Below are 20,180 nucleotides of genomic sequence, written 5' to 3'. Positions count from 1 at the left end.
CACCCACTGGACTAACCACCCGAGGTCCTTGTGAAAGCAAAGGAGAGCAACCAGAATCACAGCTCCTTCCCTTTGTCTTCAGGCACCGCAGCAACGATGAGCTGACACAACAGCTAGGTAATGATTAGCCATTGCCAATGGCTCTATTCGTAAACAGTAAAAATAAAATATCCAAGAAACAGTTGGATTAGGTGAACTGAAATGGAACCAAAACAGTCTCGAATACGTTCTCCTTTGAGAAATAAAATTAGACTAAATAAACAAATTGACAGAACATTTAAAATTCTGTCTCCAGCTTCCTTCATGGAAAGTTTTAGTTCTTCCCCCCAAAAACAAAACACATGGTTTGTTTCATTATCTCTGCTGTCATATGTTTCTTCCACTATCAATGCCAGTCAACATGTGCTTACTGCCAAAGTTCCCTGAGTGAACCAAAGTGCTACACAGAGAGATCAGAAAGGGATCTATCGCTACCAACCCACAGACAGCGCCTACCCTCCCCAAGAAAAGATTAACCCAAGTCACCCTTGTCCAGCTGGATTTTTTAAGGCACCATAGATTTGAACACTTGCAATCTACCTAGGTGAGGCTTAGTTCACACATTCTTCATAAAAGGAAAATACAACATCCTCAAAAGAACATAATATGAAATCTTTTAAGAAGGAAGAGGGATGAAAAGGCATCTTCTAGCCATTCACCACCAGCCACCAGCACCCTGGGATTCTGAGTAAAATCAGGTCAGCAGAATGTGGTCATTAGAGACCCCACTGTGAGGTGGCCTGTGTGTTTCCTGCCTCCACCACTCACTGGCTCAGGCCTTGGTTTCTCATCTGGACAATGGGAACCGTAACTACAAGGCCCACTGCACAGGGTCTAGTTAAATCATGTAATGCTGAGAACTGTGTTCCCAAAGCAAATGCTCAATAGCTGTTCTGCCACTCTTTCCATCATTATTGCCTCCTTCAGGGAACATCAACTGCCACCATAAAAGAAATTTAATTGATAAAAGCAGTAAAATCTATAGTTCTCTTTTTGATTTATTTAGTTTCCTCTTGAAAGCCTACATAGGACATGTCTTGCTGTCCTAACAGGTAAACATTTAAATAGGGCCTGGCACTGTGCTACATGGTAGACACACACACACACACACACAATCTTCAAAGCGGTTTTCTGAGATAGGCCCTGTTATCCCATCTTCTTGAGGATGCTGAGACAGAGAGATCTGGTAGTCCCACAGCAGATCAGTGATGGAGAAGGGATATGACCCCCAGCAGTGTGGCTCCAGTGCCCAGTTCTAACTCTTCGTCAGACAGGACATAATGTCACAAGCCACCACGGGACACAGGCCCAGGCCCAAATGCAGGTTGCCCAGGTACACGGCCATGGCTGAGGAGGGAGCACGGGAGGGCAGGTTCCCTGAAAGTGGACAGGTCAGAACCTAGGGCAGTGCAGGGACAGGGGCCCAGAAGAGAAGCCTGAGACAAGAGTCCAGGCCCCACACAGAACCACCAGGCACTGACAGCACTCAGGATTTTGATGAGAAGCCACCAGCCAGTGAACCTGAACCATGTTTGGAAAAGGACCCAACCCTGTGTCCTGTGTTCTGGGGCGTGTGCCCAACTGAGCAGTGAGGTGAGGGGAGCACAGGCGGCTGCTCTGAGCAGCAATGACAGGGCAAGCAAACTAAGGAGAACCCCAGACGAACGTGGTCATTTTTAAGAGCTGTAACTCCTGCTGCTGAGCCATCTACAGACTTTAGACAACCTTGGACAAACTGATTCTTTTCTCCCAGTCTCAGGTGTGGTCTATAGGAGATATTTCACCACTGCCTCTTTTCATGGGGTGAATGGCTTTTTCAGCTCTGTGGCCTAAGCACTGATGGGATTAACGATACTCTTCAAGGGCTTTAATACCTTTGCATGAAAAATAACACTAAGATACAGGACTCCCCCCCCCCCCGTGTGTGTGTGTGTGTGTGTGTGTGTGTGTGTGTTTTAAGGCAAAGGAGACATATGTTTCTTCATTTGAAATGATTAGGTAAAAACCTATATTTGAAAGTATGTGCTATCATTTCTAAATTTATTATGTAAAATTTTAGTTCCCTATTAACAAACCTTGGGTAGCACTTTAAATTTATTGTAAGCAAGCCTCATTATTGCCAAATGCACACACACATTTTAAAGTGCACATGGCTGTGTAACAGAAAATTACTGTATGGAAAACACAAAAATCCAGAAAATTTGCATTCTGACTTCATCTTTTAATAGTCATGTGACCTCAGTCGAGTCACTTAACTTCTCTGAGGATAAATTTTCTCAGCTTTTTACAAGAATATCTGCTCTGCTGAGGAGTAACAGGATCACTGAGAAGATTAGATGTTTGAAAACGCTTAATTAACCATAAAGGATCTTAAAACCTTAAGGAATTATTATTATTATTTCCCTGTGTAGGAATCCCATAGTATAGTTAGAACAGATAAAAGAAACATTCTATTTAAAAATGCTTTTATACTAATTGTGGGGTAAAAAAAATAGAGTCAATGGAGCCTTAATTAATATGACAAAAACAACTCATAGTTTAAAATACCATTTCTCCTTCTCATATGCTAAACTCAACTTGCACAAAGCCCACACGGTAAAATTCTGATGAGGTTCTGGAACGAAGCCAAGGATGAAATGATGACAAATCAGCAGCTCAGAGATTTGGGAGAGTGCTGCCCCCTCCCCATCAGGGCCCCAGGTCCGGCTTCTGGTTCTGACTGAGTCCGGGTCTCTGGGCCAGTCCCCAGGATGCCCTCTCATGGTGTCATCTTCAAGGTGAGGGACCCTCAGGCTGTCATGATCCTGGAAACAGGACAATCTTTTCACAGACTGGGAATGTTAAACTCAAGGTTAAGATGTGGAACAACTGGAGAAAACTTGCTTCTATCTAAGCAAGACTTCTAAAACGTCTATCTCCATATTAGAACATCTTTTTCCAGAGAATGAAATTTGAAACCTAGCGGATATGCTTTAATTATATTGAAAGATGTTTTTAAAAGCCAGCCTGTCTAGTGGTTGCTGCTAAGGATTCAAAATCTATGTGGACCAACATTCATAAATTCATAAAAATAAATAAATAAACATGATAACCTTGAAAGAGGAAACCATGACAGTTCCCATTAAAGAAATCACAAACAAATCTCAGATGAGAAGAACAGAACTGATCAATAGAATCAGTACCTTAGATGGTGTGACTGCTTTCTTTATATCCTTAGAAGCCAACACGAAAGCTGAAAAAAAGAAACATTTTTATATTAAAATTAGCAATTAAGATTTACTCTCACATTGAACAGTTTTGCTTAAAATGAGAAAAATAATACTTTAATAAGACTTATTTTGCTCATTTTTAAAAGCAGCTGCATTGCCACAAACTAAAACCACTAGCCACCTTTTTCTCTGGACCTAAAATTATTTATTGGCACAAAGCCAGCATGCTTAGGCTACCAAGCTAAAGGAATCCTCCATCAGAGAATGCAGAACCCATGTATACCACTGAGGTCTGTAGACATAAACCACAAAATAGATGCACACAGAATACTGCTCCTTAGAAACCTCAGTTTTGGTACCACATGGTAAACAAAAAAATTTTCACGGCCAAAAGCTGTTATGAAAAAAAGGTTTTATTGAACCTCATGCTAGCTAGAAAAGGACCAGATCCTGGGGTATGCACCAGCAGCAGGACTGGACGGAGAAGGCAACATATCTGCTATCTTGGAGCTGAGGGGAGTATTTATACATCACATTTCAGGGAAGAGAGATCTAAGTTGTTCCGAAGGAATTTACATTGGCTACAGATAGAGGGTGGGAAAAAGTAAAGGGGGACAGTTCTAGGATTGGTGCACAGCCTGTAAGGAAGGAATATTTACTACTTTCGATTGGTGGCGGGCACAGTCCTGAAAGTTCATGTACAAGCAGGATGCAGTGATGTCTGCTGGTGGCTGATAGAGCCAGGAGGTTGAACCAAAGCTCCAAGAGACATTCAGGAAGAGGAGCAGTCTGTTGTTGGGGAGCAGTCTGTTGTTGGGGAGCAGCTATTAATTAGTGAAATACTCTCATTGCTTTCTCTCCCTCACTTGCCACTGTCATTTAATTTAGGACACCGTAGCCATTTGTTGTTGTTATTGTCATTTCTTCAGCAAAGGGGAATTCCTCAGCATCTAGAGAGAAGAATTACAAATCCCCAACTGGCGACCACTGCCCAAGCCTGGCAGCAAGAACTGAATCTGGCACCAGCTTTATATGTGGGGTCATGCATGTGAGAAACTGACAGGGCCTTCCTGAAGCCCCGGGGCCCAGAGAGTGGGAAGGATAAAGATCATTCCCCATTTAGACAATTTCATGTTTTGAGTCAGGGCCCATAAATAAAGATATCCCTAGAGACACAACTAGGCTCTAAATCAAAAAGAAGAAGAAGAGAGTAACACTTTGAAAATGTAAAGCAATATAATATACCAGTCAGAAAGGTAAACTGGACAAAAAAAATAATGTTAATTCTACAGCACATTTCTCAAAAGTATTTCACAGTCTGCTTTCTCCGATTAGTATTCCCAGCCAAAATAGGCAACGCCATCCAGCAAGAATGTACTTCAAGGTGGGACAGCCAAGTCCATGGGGCAGTAATTTAGCGCAAGGCCTGTGGACACTGGGCTCCAGATAACACAGTGGAAGAGAACCTTACCCACTTGGGTGCTTCCCAGCCCCATTCCCACACAGCTTCTGACTCTCCATTAACATCTACTCAAGGGAAATCATCTAAAACATAGTCGCACTAAGAAGCCAATCACTAAGGTGTTTTAATAGTTTCCATTTCCAGACGACAGTTCAAAAGGCAGAATGAAATTGAAATGTAAGCAAATGAACCTCTCTACATGTGGAATTCAGATAACAGCAGACATTACAAGAGTCCTCCCTGAAACCATGGCTTATGAACAGCAAATCCCCAACTCCATCCCTTCCTCTTCGCACACCCTGTTTTTCTACAGAGCATGTACTATCACTGATACAATATATACTTATTTGTTTATTGCTTACATTATACATTTGTTCATTGTAAGCTCCATGAAGGCAGAAATACAGTTTTATTTACTGTTTGCCCGTGAACCTAAAATATAGCCATCACACACACAAGAAGATCAATAAATATTTACTGAGTGATAAATATGAAAGAATGAATGAATGAATGAGTGAATACAAGCCTCCATGACTGTCCTGGGGTCACATCACTTAAGGACTGTCTATTCCTCACACTAGGCAGCATCAACCCAGGAGAATGACACAGTATAATGCCCCCACCTTAATCTATTTTCACTAGGCTCTGACCTACTTTCTCTCATTTACACAGACACATGCACACAAAGCCCAAATCACTCATCAAGTTCTAAGAAGAAAGGAGAGATTTAATACCAAACACCCTTTAACCATTTAAATTCTGCTTCTAGATACTTGATTTTAGGGGGAGGGGTTAATATGGGGTTATTTACTGCCAACCTAGTAGCACATTTGCAACCATCAAGAAAATATCAAATACAGAATTATTTATAAACATACAGGGAGGTCACAACATGTTAACCTGGCCAGGCACCACAGAATTTCAGAGAATAGGATATTCTGACAACTTGTAGGATACAAAAACTGTGGTCAATCTAATGTTGATGGCAAAATACACACCCACCAACCCCATCAACTCCCACTGCCAAACATGGACGGTCAAAGCTCTCTGGGTTAAAATCTACTTTTCTATTAAGAAAAATGACCTCAGTTGAACATGTTCAGTGACACGACATTGAACAGCCAGCATAGTCTTACATCACCGTTCTGCAAGAGCAGATGGCCCTTAGAATGTAGACTCTCTCCTGAAGAAAACAGGTCTTTATTTGGTGGTACTAGTTCTGCAAATGACTTATAAATCACCTTTCATAAGTAAGCAGCTAGTATTATTTGACAATGTTACTGTTTCAAGTTGGAATTACATAGAGAGATATTCCCAATAAACCAGGTGAATTCCACAAATCCTACCTGTCACACTCAAGACCCCATTTTCATGCCTTTGTTCAGACCAGGCAGAGAAGGCAAACATTTTTGTTCTCTGCAGAAATACACAGGACTTCTAAAAATTTGTCCTTTCTCCCTATCATTCTCCTGTGAAATTAAACACTCCTTTTCTCCTGACAGAAATATATCACATAATATTTATTTTTTAATTATATTTTATTGACTATGCTATCACAGTTGTCCTGATTTTCCCCCTTGGTCTTGCCATCCAGCACCCCCACACACACACTTCAGACAGTCCCTCCACCACCACTGTCCATGTCCATGGGTCCTGCATGTAAGTTCTTTGGCTACATTCCCGTGGCTATTCTGTAATGACCGATTTGTGCTTGTTAATCCCCTCACCTTTTTACCCATTCCAACACACCCCTCTGCCACCTGACAACCATCAAAACACTCTCAGTATCCATGATTCTGTCTCTGTTCTTCTTATTTGCTTAGTTTGTTTTCTAGATTCAATTGTTGACAGATATGTATTTTTTGCCATTTTATTGTTCATAGTTTTTTTAACTAGATTTTATTGATTATGCTATTACAGTTGTCCCATGTTTTTCATTCCTTTATTCCCCCTCTGCCCTGCACCCCATCCCTCCAGCATCCCCCCACAACCCCCTCCCACTTAGTTCATGTCTATGGATCATCACATAAGTTCTTTGGCTTTTCCATTTCCCACACTATTCTTAACCTCCTCCTGTCTATTTTGTACCTACCATTTATGCTGCTTATTCCCTGTACCTTTTCCCCCATTCTCCCCCTCCCCTCATCGCCGATAACCCTCCATGTGATCTCCATTTCTGTGATTCTGTTCCTGTTCTAGCTGATTGCTTAGTTGGTTTTTGTTTTTGTTTTAGGTTCGGTTGTTAATAACTGTGAGTTTGTAGTCATTTTATTGTTCATATTTTTTATCTTTTTCTTGGATAAGTCCACTTAACATTTCATATAAGGGCTTGGTGATGATGAACTCCTTTAACTTGACCTTATCTAGGAAGCACTTTATCTGCCCTTCCATTCTAAATGAAAGCTTTGCTGGATAGAGCAATCTTGGAGGTAGGTCCTTGCCTCCAATAGACTCACCTGTGAGGCTGGGAGTTTCTCCCACCACTGCAACCCCCATAGGTTTTTACAAACAGAGGTTTTGAGGCTTTCTTTTCCCACACTGGAACCCTGGGTTGCACGGTCTGTCTTGCTCCCCAGTTGTTCCTCTCAGTTTATCTGCATGCAAATGTGGGACAACCAGGTCTGCCAGCTGCTGCCTTGCCACGGCTGCCCATCTTCTTCACCCCAGCTGCCCATCTCTGCCCCTCCTACCAGTCTGGAATAATGTTTCTTCTTTAACTCCTTGGTTGTCAGACTTCCATACAGATCGATTTTCTGGCAGTTCTGGTTACTTTTAAAAAATTGGTTGTTATCCTTCCTTTGGTTGTGTGAGGAGGCAAAGCATATCTACCTACACCTCCATCTTGGCTGGAAGTCCTATTGTTCATAGTTTTGATCATCTTCTTTTTCTTAAGTAAGTCTCTCTAACATTTCACATAGTAATGGTTTGGTGATGATGAACTCCTTTAGTTTTTTTCTTGTCTGGGAAGCTCTTTATCTGCCCTCAATTCTAAAAGATAGCTTTGCTAGGTAGAGCAATATCAGCTGCAGGTCCCTGCTTTTCATGACTTTGAATATTTCTTGCCAATCTCTTCTAGCCTGTAAAGCTTCTTTTGAGAAGTCAGCTGGTAGTCTTATGGGAACTCCAGTAAGAAGTTACCTGTAGGTAACTAACTTCTTCCTTGCTGCTTTTAAGATTTTCTTTATCTTTAACTTTTGGCATTTTAATTATGTGTCTTGAAGTAGACCTCTTTGCATCCATCTTGTTTGGGACTCTCTGTGCTTCCTGGGCTTGCGTGTCTATTTTCTTCACCAGATTAGGAAAGTTTCTTTCATTATTTTTTCAGATAGATTTCCAATTTCTTGCTCTTTCTCTTCTCCTTCTGGCACCCCTATGATGCAAATGTTGGACCTCTTGAAATTGTCCCACAGGCTGCTTATAGTATCCTCATTTTTTAAATTCTTTTTTCTTCTTATTCTTCTGATTGGTTGCTTTTTGCTTCTTTGTGTTCCAAATCATTGATCTGATTCTCGGCTTCATCCACTCTACTGTTGTTTCCCTATAAATTGTTCTTTATTTCAAGTGGTATATCCTTCATTTCTGACTGGATCTTTTTTATGTTGTTGAGGTCCTCACTAAGTTCCTTGAGCATCCTTATAATCAGTATTTTGAATTCTTCATCTGATAGATTGCTTATCTCCATTTTGTTTAGCTCTTTTTATGGAATTTTGATCTGTTCTTACATTTAGGTCATGTTTCTTTGTTCATTTTGGCAGCCTCCCCGTGTTTGTTTCTACGTATTAGGTAGAGCTGCTTTGCCTCCATATCTTGCTACCATGGGCTAATGTAGCAGGTGTCCTGTAGGGTCCAGTGGTTCAGGCTCCCCCATCACCCAAGCTGGGTACTCAAGGAGTGACCTTTGTCTGGGCTGAGTACACCCTCCTCTTGTAGTTGAGTCTTGACGGCTGTTGGCAGATCAATGGGAGGGATTTACCCAGGCCAGTCAGCTGCAAGGACTAGCTGTGACCATTTACCACCAAGCTCTGCCCTCCATGGAGAATCAGCTGTGCAGGGGCAGTGTGGTGGTATTCCAACGTAGTCTGTAGTTGTCTACTGGGTGTGCAAACCCTGGATTTTCCAGGCGGTGCAGGCCAAAGTCAGCCCCCACCTGTGTTCTGCCTAGGGCCATCCTACGTGAGCTATAAAGCAATCTGAGAGGGCTGCTACTTGTGCTGAGCTTGGAGATTCCCAGGCAAAGCCAAGCTGTGAATCTAGGCTGGCTGCGGCTAGTGCTAGGTCTGGGGTTCACTGAGGCCAGCTGTTGCTTGTTTGACAGGATTTAGGAAGTTGTGAAGCATGAGCCAAGACCAGCCATTCATACAGAAAAGCAGCTTGGGTGGGCTGTAAACTGGGTGAGGCAGAGTCTCTGGAGATCTCCAAGGTGGGTCAGAGTGTTGGCCAGGTTGATGGAATCTCACATATGGCACCAGCTTGCTGGCTCTGTGAGGGAAGGATTTAGAAAAGGTGCAATGGCCTCTGCTCACCTTGATGCCAGACACTTCAGTTTCTCCTGGTATGCCACTGGTGCCTTTCAAGCTGCTATCCCAGTGCTGGAGCTCAGAAGGAGTGAGTGTGAGGCCATGTGTGGGTCCTTTAAGAGGAACTGGTTGGGGCTCCAGAAGTTTCTTCCACCCACTCAATCTTCCCTGGCTTTGCAGCCATAAGTTGTGGGGACTTCTCTTTCTGACACTGGAACCCTGGGCCGGGGGCCCTGGTGTGGAGCTGGGACTCCTGGCTCCCAAGATGTCTCTCCCGAATTTTTACCCACCACACATGGGTTAGGGACATGCCTGTTCTGCATCTGCCCGTCTCCTACCAGTCTGGATGCTATCACGTAATATTTAAAGAAATATCACAAATAACGCATCAGACTTACTTTCAGGCATAAAAGCAATCATATGGCAAGGTTACCCCCATTAGATGAATGTGAAAAAAAATACTAGTTGGTTTTATCTTTGCTTCCATAATTTAAATAAAACAAAGAACTCGTCAAGGAACCAAATGCCTTCGGAAGACACAGAATACCCTATACCATTATTACATCTGGTCTTAAGATAACAAATCATTTACAGAATTCCTACCATGAAATCTACCGCTGGAGGAAAACAAAGAAAAACAGAGGAGGAAAGTGAGAAAATGTAGCAAGAGAGATAAGAAATCGTCTGGCACCTCAGAAAACTCTAACAAGAGCTCAGGATGGCAGATTACCAGCCTCTGCGTGGGGCAGGGGAAACAGGGGAAGAAAGTGCCCCCACCTAAGGAAAGGGAGGGGCCCATGGGGCTCCAGGTTTGTGTGTGTGTGCTATTTGCCCTCCCACAAATTTTCAGATCCAGTGGGAAAAATATATTCTGGAAAGCTTGGCTGGAAGGTGCAGTACAGCAGGAGGAATACTGCAAGGTAACTCACGATCTTATATGTAAAACTGCTATTTAAAAGTAATTTTCCCTTTCCTATTTTCACATGAATTCCTATGAGCTGCTACAGGGAACTATATGTAAAGTGCAAACCAGGGTAGGCAATAGATATAAGACCCTTTTCGTGATAACTTCAAATAATTCAAGCCAACAAATATGTCAGCACATCTATCCTGAGAAATAAACCGACATTTTACAACGAACCTGGGAAAAAGATTTATAGGCTCCTCTAAGCCCTGGAGTGCAAGAAAACTGGAGAGGAATTAATTCCACTGCATTTAAGCAACACTAATCAACTATCTTTTCTTGCTCTGGGGAGGAAGCACAGGACCCCATGCCCATAAAGAAAAGACGAGTATACCTCTAACTCAGGGGTGTCAAACTCATTTTCACCAGGGGCCACATCAGCCTCATGGTTGCCTTCAAAGGGCTGAGTGTAATTTCAACTCTTAACTGTTAAGGAGTAGTTACATTTATACAGTCCTAAAGTTAATTTGGCCCTTTGAAGGCCACATCGAGGTTGATGTGGCCTCCAGTGAAAATGAGTTTGACACCCCTGGCCTAACTCCTTGCTCTGTTTTGTTCCTATTCCCTATCCAGCCTCCCAAACTCTCCCGTTAACTTCTATCACAAAACCAAATGAAATACAAAAAAAACCCAAAAACCACTAAGACCCTAAATAACCCCACCTCCAAGGGGGCTGTCAGGATTACATGAGTTAAGGCAGGGCTGGGCACAGATGACAAGCCCAGTGAGTGATTATGACCTTGCTGCTGGTGGTGAATATGGTCACATTCTGTCTAGGTGCGAGTGTGCCGTGCACACCAGCCAAGAGGAGGAAGAAAACCACAATGCCCTGACTCTGCCATCAGGACCCATTCACAACACACATCCGCTCACAGCACACATTGGGAGTGAGTGCCCCTGCAGGGCTCAGGGTCACGCACTTGACACACTGTGGGAGGCAGCCTTCCAGGCTTCACTTTCTTTCCTGTGACCTACTTACAAACCATCCCACCCAGCACAGCTCCACCCCCATAGCTCTGCTCTCTGGAGTTCTCCTGGTGTCATTCCAGGTCCTCCAGGGGAGCACTCGGCCCTGGTATGCATAGCCCACAGCCAATTTACATGGTTCCAGTTACCTGTCTGAAGATAATCCATGGCAGCAGAGGGAGCAGAAACAAACTCTGGCTCAGCAACAGGGAGCAGAGCCTGCCCTTCCCTCATCCTAAGGCATATCCGCTGTCCCCGAACCTGTGGACGTGGACACACTGAGTAGCAGCTCCATCACTGCCTGAGGGGGACTCTGCCCAAGCACAGAATGAGAGCCCTGTTGCTCTCCATGGGCTGGGACAGAAGTACTACGGGCAGTGCCTAGGGATCACATGGCCTGGCATTTGTTAAGTCCTCTGGGTACTAGCAGCTAAGGTCATTATCATTACGAGTTTATGTTTTCCCCTGTTCAACAGAAAATCAAAAAGTGGCCAAGTGGACATTCTGAGCCACACATGTGGGAAAGGGGGGGACGAGCAGCTCCCCATGAAGCTTGTGGTTTAGCAGGAGACAAGTCCCTCAGTCAATGCCAAGCACAGACGTGTGGCTCTGATGGCAGTCCTCCTGATGGGAGTCACTAGGGGGATTCTGGGGGTGGAGAGAGGGAACCTCACCCAAGCAGGGCAGCAGAGGGTAAAGAGGCTTCCAGACAGGAAAGCTCAAAACTTGAGAAAGTAAGTTCCAGGCAGAAGAGACTTTGAGGACAAGAACAATGAGGCCTGGAAGTAGGCTTCTGCACACAGAGCACTGAAAACAGTCCAGTGTTTCCAGAGCACGGCCACCTGAGGGGAGGGCATGACTGGGGCAAGATGAGGCTGGAGACAGCAGGGGCCATTTTTTGTGAGAAGGGTTGGTGTTAGGAAGTCTGCTTTTATTCTGAGTGCCATGAAATCTTTTCAAGAAGGCAAATGCTGTGTTGAAATGTGTGCCTTAGACAGCTTTCTAGAAGTAGCATGTGGGTGGGCTATGAGGAGGATATAAAAAAAAAAACCACAAGCATGCCATCCAGGAAGCTCATGGAGCCAGATGATGAGAGGTAAGGGGCTGACTTAAGGTGAGTCATGAGCAAGAGCAGTGTTGGGGTTACTAAAGGAGCAGAATGGACAGGCTTGGAGACAGATCCTAGTGGTGGGTATGAGCAGGGAAGGAAGAGTCCAGAGGCTGGCGAATGAGTGAGTAGTGAGAGAGAGAGAGAGAGAGAAGCATAGGTGATTCCAGATTTCAGATGGGAGGGACTGGGCTGCCATCACAAGCCGAAGAATAAAGGAGGGTGGGCAGATGTGTGGGAAAACTCAGTTTGATTCCCAATACTCTGAGGTGCCAACAGCCAGCTACAGCCTGGTCTCCAGGTATGGCACTCAGCACAGAGCTGTCTGAGGGAAGTCTCCAACTCAATGTCTCCACAGCATGGTGGGGCTGAAGCCACGAGAGTGCAGGGGAGACTGGAAGAAGGAAATCCCCACATTCTGGGCACAACATTACAAAGACAAAAGGGAACAGCTAGGCAGAGAGAAGAAGCAAGAGAGAAAGCCCTTGTTTAAGGAGTTTCTAAGATGTTCGCTTAAAGAGCTCTCCCCTTAAAGCTCACAGTACATGAGAAGACACCAAGGTACAGGAGACCTCGGCTGCAGGCCTGCTGAACCATGAGGTCACTGTCAGGGACACAGAGTCTAGGCTCTCACCACCTGGGATCCAATCCAGGTTCTGCTGCTTAGTAGCTAAGCAACATAGGGCCAGTGACTTGGCCCCTTGAAGCCTCTGCCTCCCTTCCTATAAAGGGGGAAATCAAACAAAAATGAAAGAAGTCATTACATGTTCAGGGTCAGGATAGGATCCGAACCTATGAGAAAAGCCAGCTTGCTCAGGTGTCAAGAGCAAACTCTTAAGAAAGGAATATGCTGCACTGGGAAGATACCAGCACAGTTCTGCCAACAGGGCAAGAAGAGAGCTAGCTGGTCAACAGTTAGGGTCAGGGAACCCCTTCGCCTGTGCCACAGGCTGTACCACACTGCAGTGATTTGGTCTCGCACCCAAGCATGGCAAAGAGATGGGATGGCAAAGAGACAGGACATCTTTCGTCTTTTGAGCCCATGACCTACCCCAACCTGAAGTGCATTTGAAACACATCTCCTGTCTGTTAAAGAAGTCAGAGGGAAAATGGAGTTTGGCATACAGACTTTTCCTCACCTGGCAAAAAAGTTTACTAGGACCAGTGTAGTCTATGTGCCATAGGACGAACATAGTTACGGGAAAAACAGGAAATGGGAAAATAAGTAGAAAATAATCATACATTTTCCAAAGAAAAAGGCCATTTGCTTCTTTGAGTCACTTCTCATTTAAACAAATGATATGAGAACCCTTGTGCCACTCGGAATATGAAAAGAACAAAATTCCAACTCAAACAGGGTGTCAGGGGAGAAATTCAAAACAGCCCTCTTGTAAACATGCTACACAGGCTGGGCCACAGGCGAGGGGCGGACGCGTCCCCGGTTCACAGCCTCCTCCAGAACACACAGAACAAGTCCACGAGATCAAACATCAAAACACAAGGACAGCCGCAGTTCGAGTAATTCCTTCACGTTGCAAGAGTATTACTGAACCATTAAATGTCAAGCTAACTTATAAAAACATAACTTATGCTTAACTTTTGGGTATCTTAATTTTGACATAAAAGTGGGTTTTAAAAGCACCCCTATTGGGACCGCCGAGTCCACGGCACCCACAGTCTGTGACATTCTAATGCCTAGCAAACTTACTCATCTGGTGTCCAAAAATCTTTGTTGTAACAGCCCTAGTTTTAGAGATTTGTGCCCCACACATGACACTTCCTCCAGAAGCATCCAAAAATCTGCCAGATGATGCTGGAACCAAAGAAAGACTCCTTAGTTTGAATTCCAGGGGTTCTGGGTCCTTTCCCCAGCAGACAAAACACATGACTGCTGAGTACTGGCCCTCAGCACCCATGTTGTTCTCTCTAAAACAGCCACTAGTATCACTTTCAAGACAAAGCCACTAGCAATCATGCAGTCTCTATACCGAGGCCTAGGGTAGCCCGGTCCCTGCACCTGTCAGCACAGGCAACTCGCCTGGAGCCTTGTTAGAAATGCACATCCACAGGCCTCTGATCTTTTGAATCAGAAAAATCTGGAACCCTATAATCTGCATTTTAACAGGGGACCCTGTGTTGTTAGGACACTGAGGTGATTCTTGTGTGTGCAAAAGATTGACACACACTTGGATGAACAGCTGGACAGGCCCTCAAGGGGAATGACCGAGGCTATTTTCACAACAAGCCCTGGTCATATCTTTCCCTGCCTTTTCCCCCTTCATCTCAAAAAAACGAAAACAAGGCTCCTACATCACTACCCTCAAGGATCTGGAGAAGATAAATGAAGCGTGATGTGTAAAGAGCCTTGAGCTCCTCATGGGGAAGCAACGATGTAAACTAAAACATATTACCTTTTCGGATCATAAAATATTCTTTCAGGAGCAAAACTAAGTCACAGCCCTGTGGAAAACATGGCACTGTCACACTTGAGCGCATTCAAATCACATTTAACGATATCTTTATGCACTTTTTTCTCTAAACTGGTAGCTTTACATCATACAGATAAAGACTTTCTTCCCTAACTTCTAACAAATCTTTGGTACACATACATTTTGAATAAAGGCTTAAGTAAAATGACTTCTGTCAACTGAGGCTTTCTTTAAAAAAAAAAAAAGTCTGCTTAAATTGCCCCAAACCTCTCTCCAGCAGACCTGTTCTCTGAGCTCCAGACCCACAGATCCAACGGCCCACCTGACAGGGTACCCGAAACATCTTACATACTCCACAAAGCTCGTCCAAGCTCAGCTCATCATCCTCATTGCCCCCTAAATTTCAGAAAAACTAAAGTTTGAGTACTTAATGCCACAGAATGATACACTTAAAAGTGATTAAAATGATAAATTTTATTTATATATATAACTATACTAATTTTTTTATTGTTGTTTAAATCCAGTCCTCCATTGGTGCCCATACCAGTAAACAGCACTACCATCTGCCCTAGGCTCAGGACAGAAACCTGACTCCTCCCTGACCCCATTGTTGCTGTAGACGGCTGTCCCTACACCCAGTGAACCTGTCAATCACCATATCTTAGTGGTTCTTAATCATCTCCCACACAGCTGAGTCTAGCAGCTCCTCACTGGTCCCCACATCCACGTCAGTCCCCTCCTATCCTGTTCTATAGGACAACCAGTGGGACTTCTTACAAGGGAAGTCAAATCACGTCACTCTCCTGTGACAGCCCTTCAACAGTTTCCTTCTGCACTAGGGACAAAGCCCAAAGTCCTCGCCCTGGTCTCCGAGGTCCTGCATAACCAGGCCCTACTGGTCTTCCCAGTCCTGTCTCCAGCCCAGTCCCTTCTCTTCTCACTCCATCCCTCCAGCACAAGCTTCCCCCTGCCCTGCTGGCTCACTTCCTCCCTCCCTCCACTGACTTCTGCTCCCCCTCAGGTCTGAGCTCTTCTGTTCCTTCCTCTAGGAAGCCTTTAATGAGCCCCTCCTCCAGGGTTTCTCAATGGCACTCCTGACACTTTGGACCAGATCACTGATTCTTTGGGGGAGGGTGTGTCCTTTGCCTCGCAGTAAGTTGGGCAATGCCTCTGGCTCCACATGCTGGTAGCACTCCCTGCCAACCCAAGTCTCCAGACAAGGACAAATGTTGGGGGGGGGGGGGGGGCAGCGAGATCATCCCCTGCTGAGACCCTTGCTCCATAATCCAGCCTAAAGTCACACATCTCCCTGAATGAACTCCTGCCACGCACTAAGCTCAGCTGTGATTAGTCTCCAGTGGAGTTAGCATTTAATGCCACCTTCCCTTCCGGACTCCAAGCTCCAGGAAGCTGGAAGGGGACCAGATATGCCTTCTTTCTACAATATACCCAATCGTTAACACACAGTAGATACTCAACCCTTTCTGAATAAATTAAAGAAACTGAGTGTAGTTTTTCCTACTATTTTAATACCATTTTTACATTGTTAACCTTCTATGGTAGTCCAAATCAGCACCCACACAGAATCCGGTTTGTTTGGGAATAACTTAAGGAACAGAGCTTTGAAATAGGCGCAGGGGTGTCAAATTCATTTTTACTGGGGGCCACACGGTTATCTTCGAAGGGTCGAATGTAATTTTAGGGCTGTATAAATGTAACTGCTCCTTAACTAGGGGCAAGGAGCTCAGCGCTGCCGCTGGGTAAAAACAAGGTGCCAGGCCAGATAAAATAAGGTGAAAGGCCGGATTCGGAACACGGGCTTTGTGTTTGCCACCTGTGAGGCAGGGTATAAGGGAGCCTCTGGATCAATAATGAGTCTCATAAACCCCTGACACTCACCGTTAACTTTTCCTTTGCATTGGGAGAGACAGGACTGACACTCTTGTACACTGTTCTAAGGAAGAATCTGTATAACACCAAAGATAGATCACACATACCATATTTCGCAGTGTATAATGCACACTTTTTTTGCCCAAATTTCTGAGGGAAAAATAAGGATGCTCATTATACATGGGTATAATGATTACATACCACAGGTATAATAAAGGGGTATAATGGTCCCACATATAATGTGCACAAAACATGGGTGTACATTATATACAGCAAAATACGTTAATGCTACAGGGAGGTAAAATGTGTAATGTTTGCAAATTCCCCCTTAGTAGTCCTTTTGTGCCTAGAAATTATCCTTGCCTTATAATAATATTTCTAATTGTGAGTATAAACCTGGCCCTTCGTGTTCTGAATGAAGTCAGTTGTTGGGACTTGTTCAAGGAATAGGCCCACATGTTTGCTCAACAGGAAGTTAACAAAGGGGTCCCAACATCTCTTCCTCAACCCACCCCCATTTGAAACAGAGACTCTTCCCACCTCCCATTCCACTGCACCCCAGGCCCAAAAAGCTTGACTACTGGCTACAAGCAAACTCCCTTGGATCAAATTCATGACCAAGGGGCCATGCCAACTTGGGGGTCCTGAGCTACCCAGACAACAAAGAATCCATCCAAATTGTTAAAATCTGTGCCAGTACTATCTGTGTAATGCCTAAGAAATAAAAGGAGGGTTTAAAATAAAATTTAAAAAAACACACACACAAGAAAACCTGGAGTCAGTTCTGACTCTTGGTGTCTTAACATGGCTCACTGTAGCACAAAGAATCTGAGCAAGACCTGGTTCAGAATGAAAACCATCCCTAATTCTGGCAGGTGCTAACACATACAGTCTGACCCATACAGAATAGAATCAGGAATAAGAAAGATAGAAACTGAATTATTTATTATTTTAACGTTGGTTCAAATAAGCTTCTTTACAGATGCATATCAATTAGGATTAAGTTTGGCTGCATTAGTAAAAAATGCAAATAAATGATGCTTAAATAAGACAGAGGTTTATTTTTCATCTCAGGCAACACAAGTCTGGTAATAGGGGATAGAGGGCTAGCATGGGGCTCCACATCCATCTAGCACCCAGGTAGCTGCCATCCTTTCTGCTCTACCATCCTTATTACTGCCTTCCAACAAAATCACCTCACGATCACAAGATGGCCACCCTGGCTCCAGCCATGAATGAAACAAAGGCCGAGGGGAAAAAAAAAATCTGTATTCAGCTGGGTCAGCCATCTTTAACAAGCTTTACCAAGAGCCACCCCAAAATCTCTACAGAGAGCTCCCTGTCTACCCCTGTTTCCAAGGGCCACTGAGAAAGGTTTCATCACTGGACACACTGCCACTACCACCACCCTTCCCATCACTCCCTGTACTATTAGTCTGCTGGGGCTGTCATAACTGAAACCATAGACGGGTTGACTTAAACAACAGAAATTTATTTTTCACATTTCTGGAGGCTGGAAATCCAAGATCAAGGTGTCAGCAGGGCTGGTCTCTGCTGAGAGCTTTCTCCTTGGCTAGTTGATGACCATCTTGTAGCTGTGTCTTCCCGTGGCCTTTTCTACATTTGCATGCATCCCTGGTATCTATTCCTCTTATAAGGACATCAGTCCTACTGATTAGGACCCCACCCTATGTCCTCAGTTAACCTTAGGGCCCTATCTCCAAATACACTCACTGGGATTTTGAGGGACTCAGTTCAGTCCATAACGTTCCTGATTATCGCAGAGATTTTTGCGTCAGGAAAAGAAGGAACTAAGGGTTATTGGGTAGACAGATAGCAGCCTCTGCTATAACACTATGTTAAAACTAAAGAGATGGCAAAGTTCCAGTATTTTATCTAGTCTATGGCTCTCATTTTATAGAAAAACCACAGGAAACCACACAGTGGCTGACCCAAAAGCGTGACTAAATCTGATTCCAGAACTGGCACCAGACTTGAGAACTAAAATTGCTATAAATTTTGTCTATATAATCATAAAGGTTTAAAATAAATATTCTATATTCTATATGGACTTTTCTCTAATGAATATGCTACAATTTGTGGAGAAAATAAACTATATACAGTCAGGCCAAACTTATAAGGAAATTTTAAAGTATTTTTAAACTATCAGGAGTGTACAAATACCTCAGAACTCCCATCGTATTCTCTGTTTCAGCTATATTACAAGATTTATAGAGTGCTGCCCCCATCCAACATCAAAGCAGACAGAGCTCAGTCAAATGAATTCATGATTTATTTCAGACCTCCAAGAATATAGCTTCCTGTCTGTACCAACCTATGAAAGATATTCACAAAGCCAGTTCTCAGAGAACTTTTCATACATTCTATGTCTTATTTACTGTGCTTTTCTGACAAGTTTGAAATGCTAATAGATTTCCAAAAATGTGTTGACACTTTAGTTCATTCTATGTGTCCTTTAACATAGTATCAACTTTGGACGGTGCAGATATTCCTCCAAGGGCAATAAAAAAATAGGTACACATAGCAATACACATATGCCTTTCAGCCCATATGTTGACTATATTATACACAAACCTTATATTCCCAGGACAGCCTTATAAAGTGCCGGGCTATAAATAGAATCCCAATTTCAGCTACCACCCTCCCACTTTGGTTAGGTGCAAAACGTCCAGGCAGCTGGCCAAGTAATGCAGCTAGCAGTCACCTCTCCACTCCCCTCCAGCCTCCATTCTCCCAGAGTTGCCCCAGCAGTGCACTTCCTTCTGCTAAAGCAGACCTTCACCAAATGCAGCGGCTCACCACAGTTCCTAACAGCCTTCTCTGCCCAAGGTGTCCGTGCTTTTTTAATTACATCGTTGCTTACTTAATCATGCGTTTAGGCAATTAATTACTAATTAATCCCACTCAATTTTCCCACACTGAACACCTACAAAAATGCCAGGAGTGTGAAAATAAGGTCCTTGGGGGGAGAGCTTAAATACAAAAACAGGGCAGCAAAGGTGCCGGTGGGCTACCAAACAGTGACGTGTGTGCAAAAAACAACACGACGTCTTTCCTAAAATGCACCATTCTGCCATTTCTAAAAATCTGAAATTACTGCCTCTTAGGCTGGACACACAAAAGTCTGGGTTAGACGACAATAACCCTGAGAACACTGAAAAGGGAATCATTTCCCCCAACCTTTCAAACTTGCACAAATCTCATCATGAAAGTTAATTACAATGATTTTTTAAAAGAAAACTTTCATCAGCATCATTTTATGATAAAAGGGAGAACATGGACGAAAAAAAGGAGAGAGCTTTACAGCAGTAGCAGACTGGGCAGGCATTGTTTCCAGGAGTGTTCTCTACTTTTCCCCCATAAAGACCCAAGATTTGGGGCGGGGCGGGGCGGGGGCGCTTCGCAGGGCCTTCCTGGAGCCACGGCCGCCCACGCTGAGGCCGGGGTACCAGTCCTCCCTTGTCAAGGAATCAGGGGGTGAGAAGCACTGGTGCCAAGTTGGCATCGTAACCTCAGGGACCAGGGCTTGTCCGTCAGTCCACGCGCGGAGCCCCAGAGAAGTCAGCGGACACATG

At 44.1% G+C, this 20,180-nt stretch overlaps 1 protein-coding gene across 6 annotated transcripts in view; it reads right to left on the bottom strand.

Moving 5' to 3' along the window:
* The window catches only part of B3GLCT (beta 3-glucosyltransferase), a 135,370-nt gene that overhangs the window by 114,517 nt on the left and 673 nt on the right, over positions 1–20,180 (bottom strand). For 4 of the 6 annotated variants that reach the window (XM_036018375.1, XM_036018376.1, XM_036018377.1 and 1 more), the window contains exon 2: positions 3,222–3,271. The exons of 1 other annotated variant lie outside the window; for it this stretch is intronic. In XM_036018375.1, coding sequence (XP_035874268.1) covers positions 3,222–3,271 — 50 coding nt within the window. Of the gene's footprint in view, positions 1–3,221; positions 3,272–20,180 lie in introns of those variants that run through there. One more of the 6 variants, XM_036018380.1, reaches the window with a different exon arrangement.

Source organism: Phyllostomus discolor, chromosome 2 (assembly GCF_004126475.2).
Source record: "Phyllostomus discolor isolate MPI-MPIP mPhyDis1 chromosome 2, mPhyDis1.pri.v3, whole genome shotgun sequence".
Taxonomy (NCBI): Eukaryota; Metazoa; Chordata; class Mammalia; order Chiroptera; family Phyllostomidae; genus Phyllostomus; species Phyllostomus discolor.
This window is presented reverse-complemented; position numbering and strand designations above follow the sequence as displayed.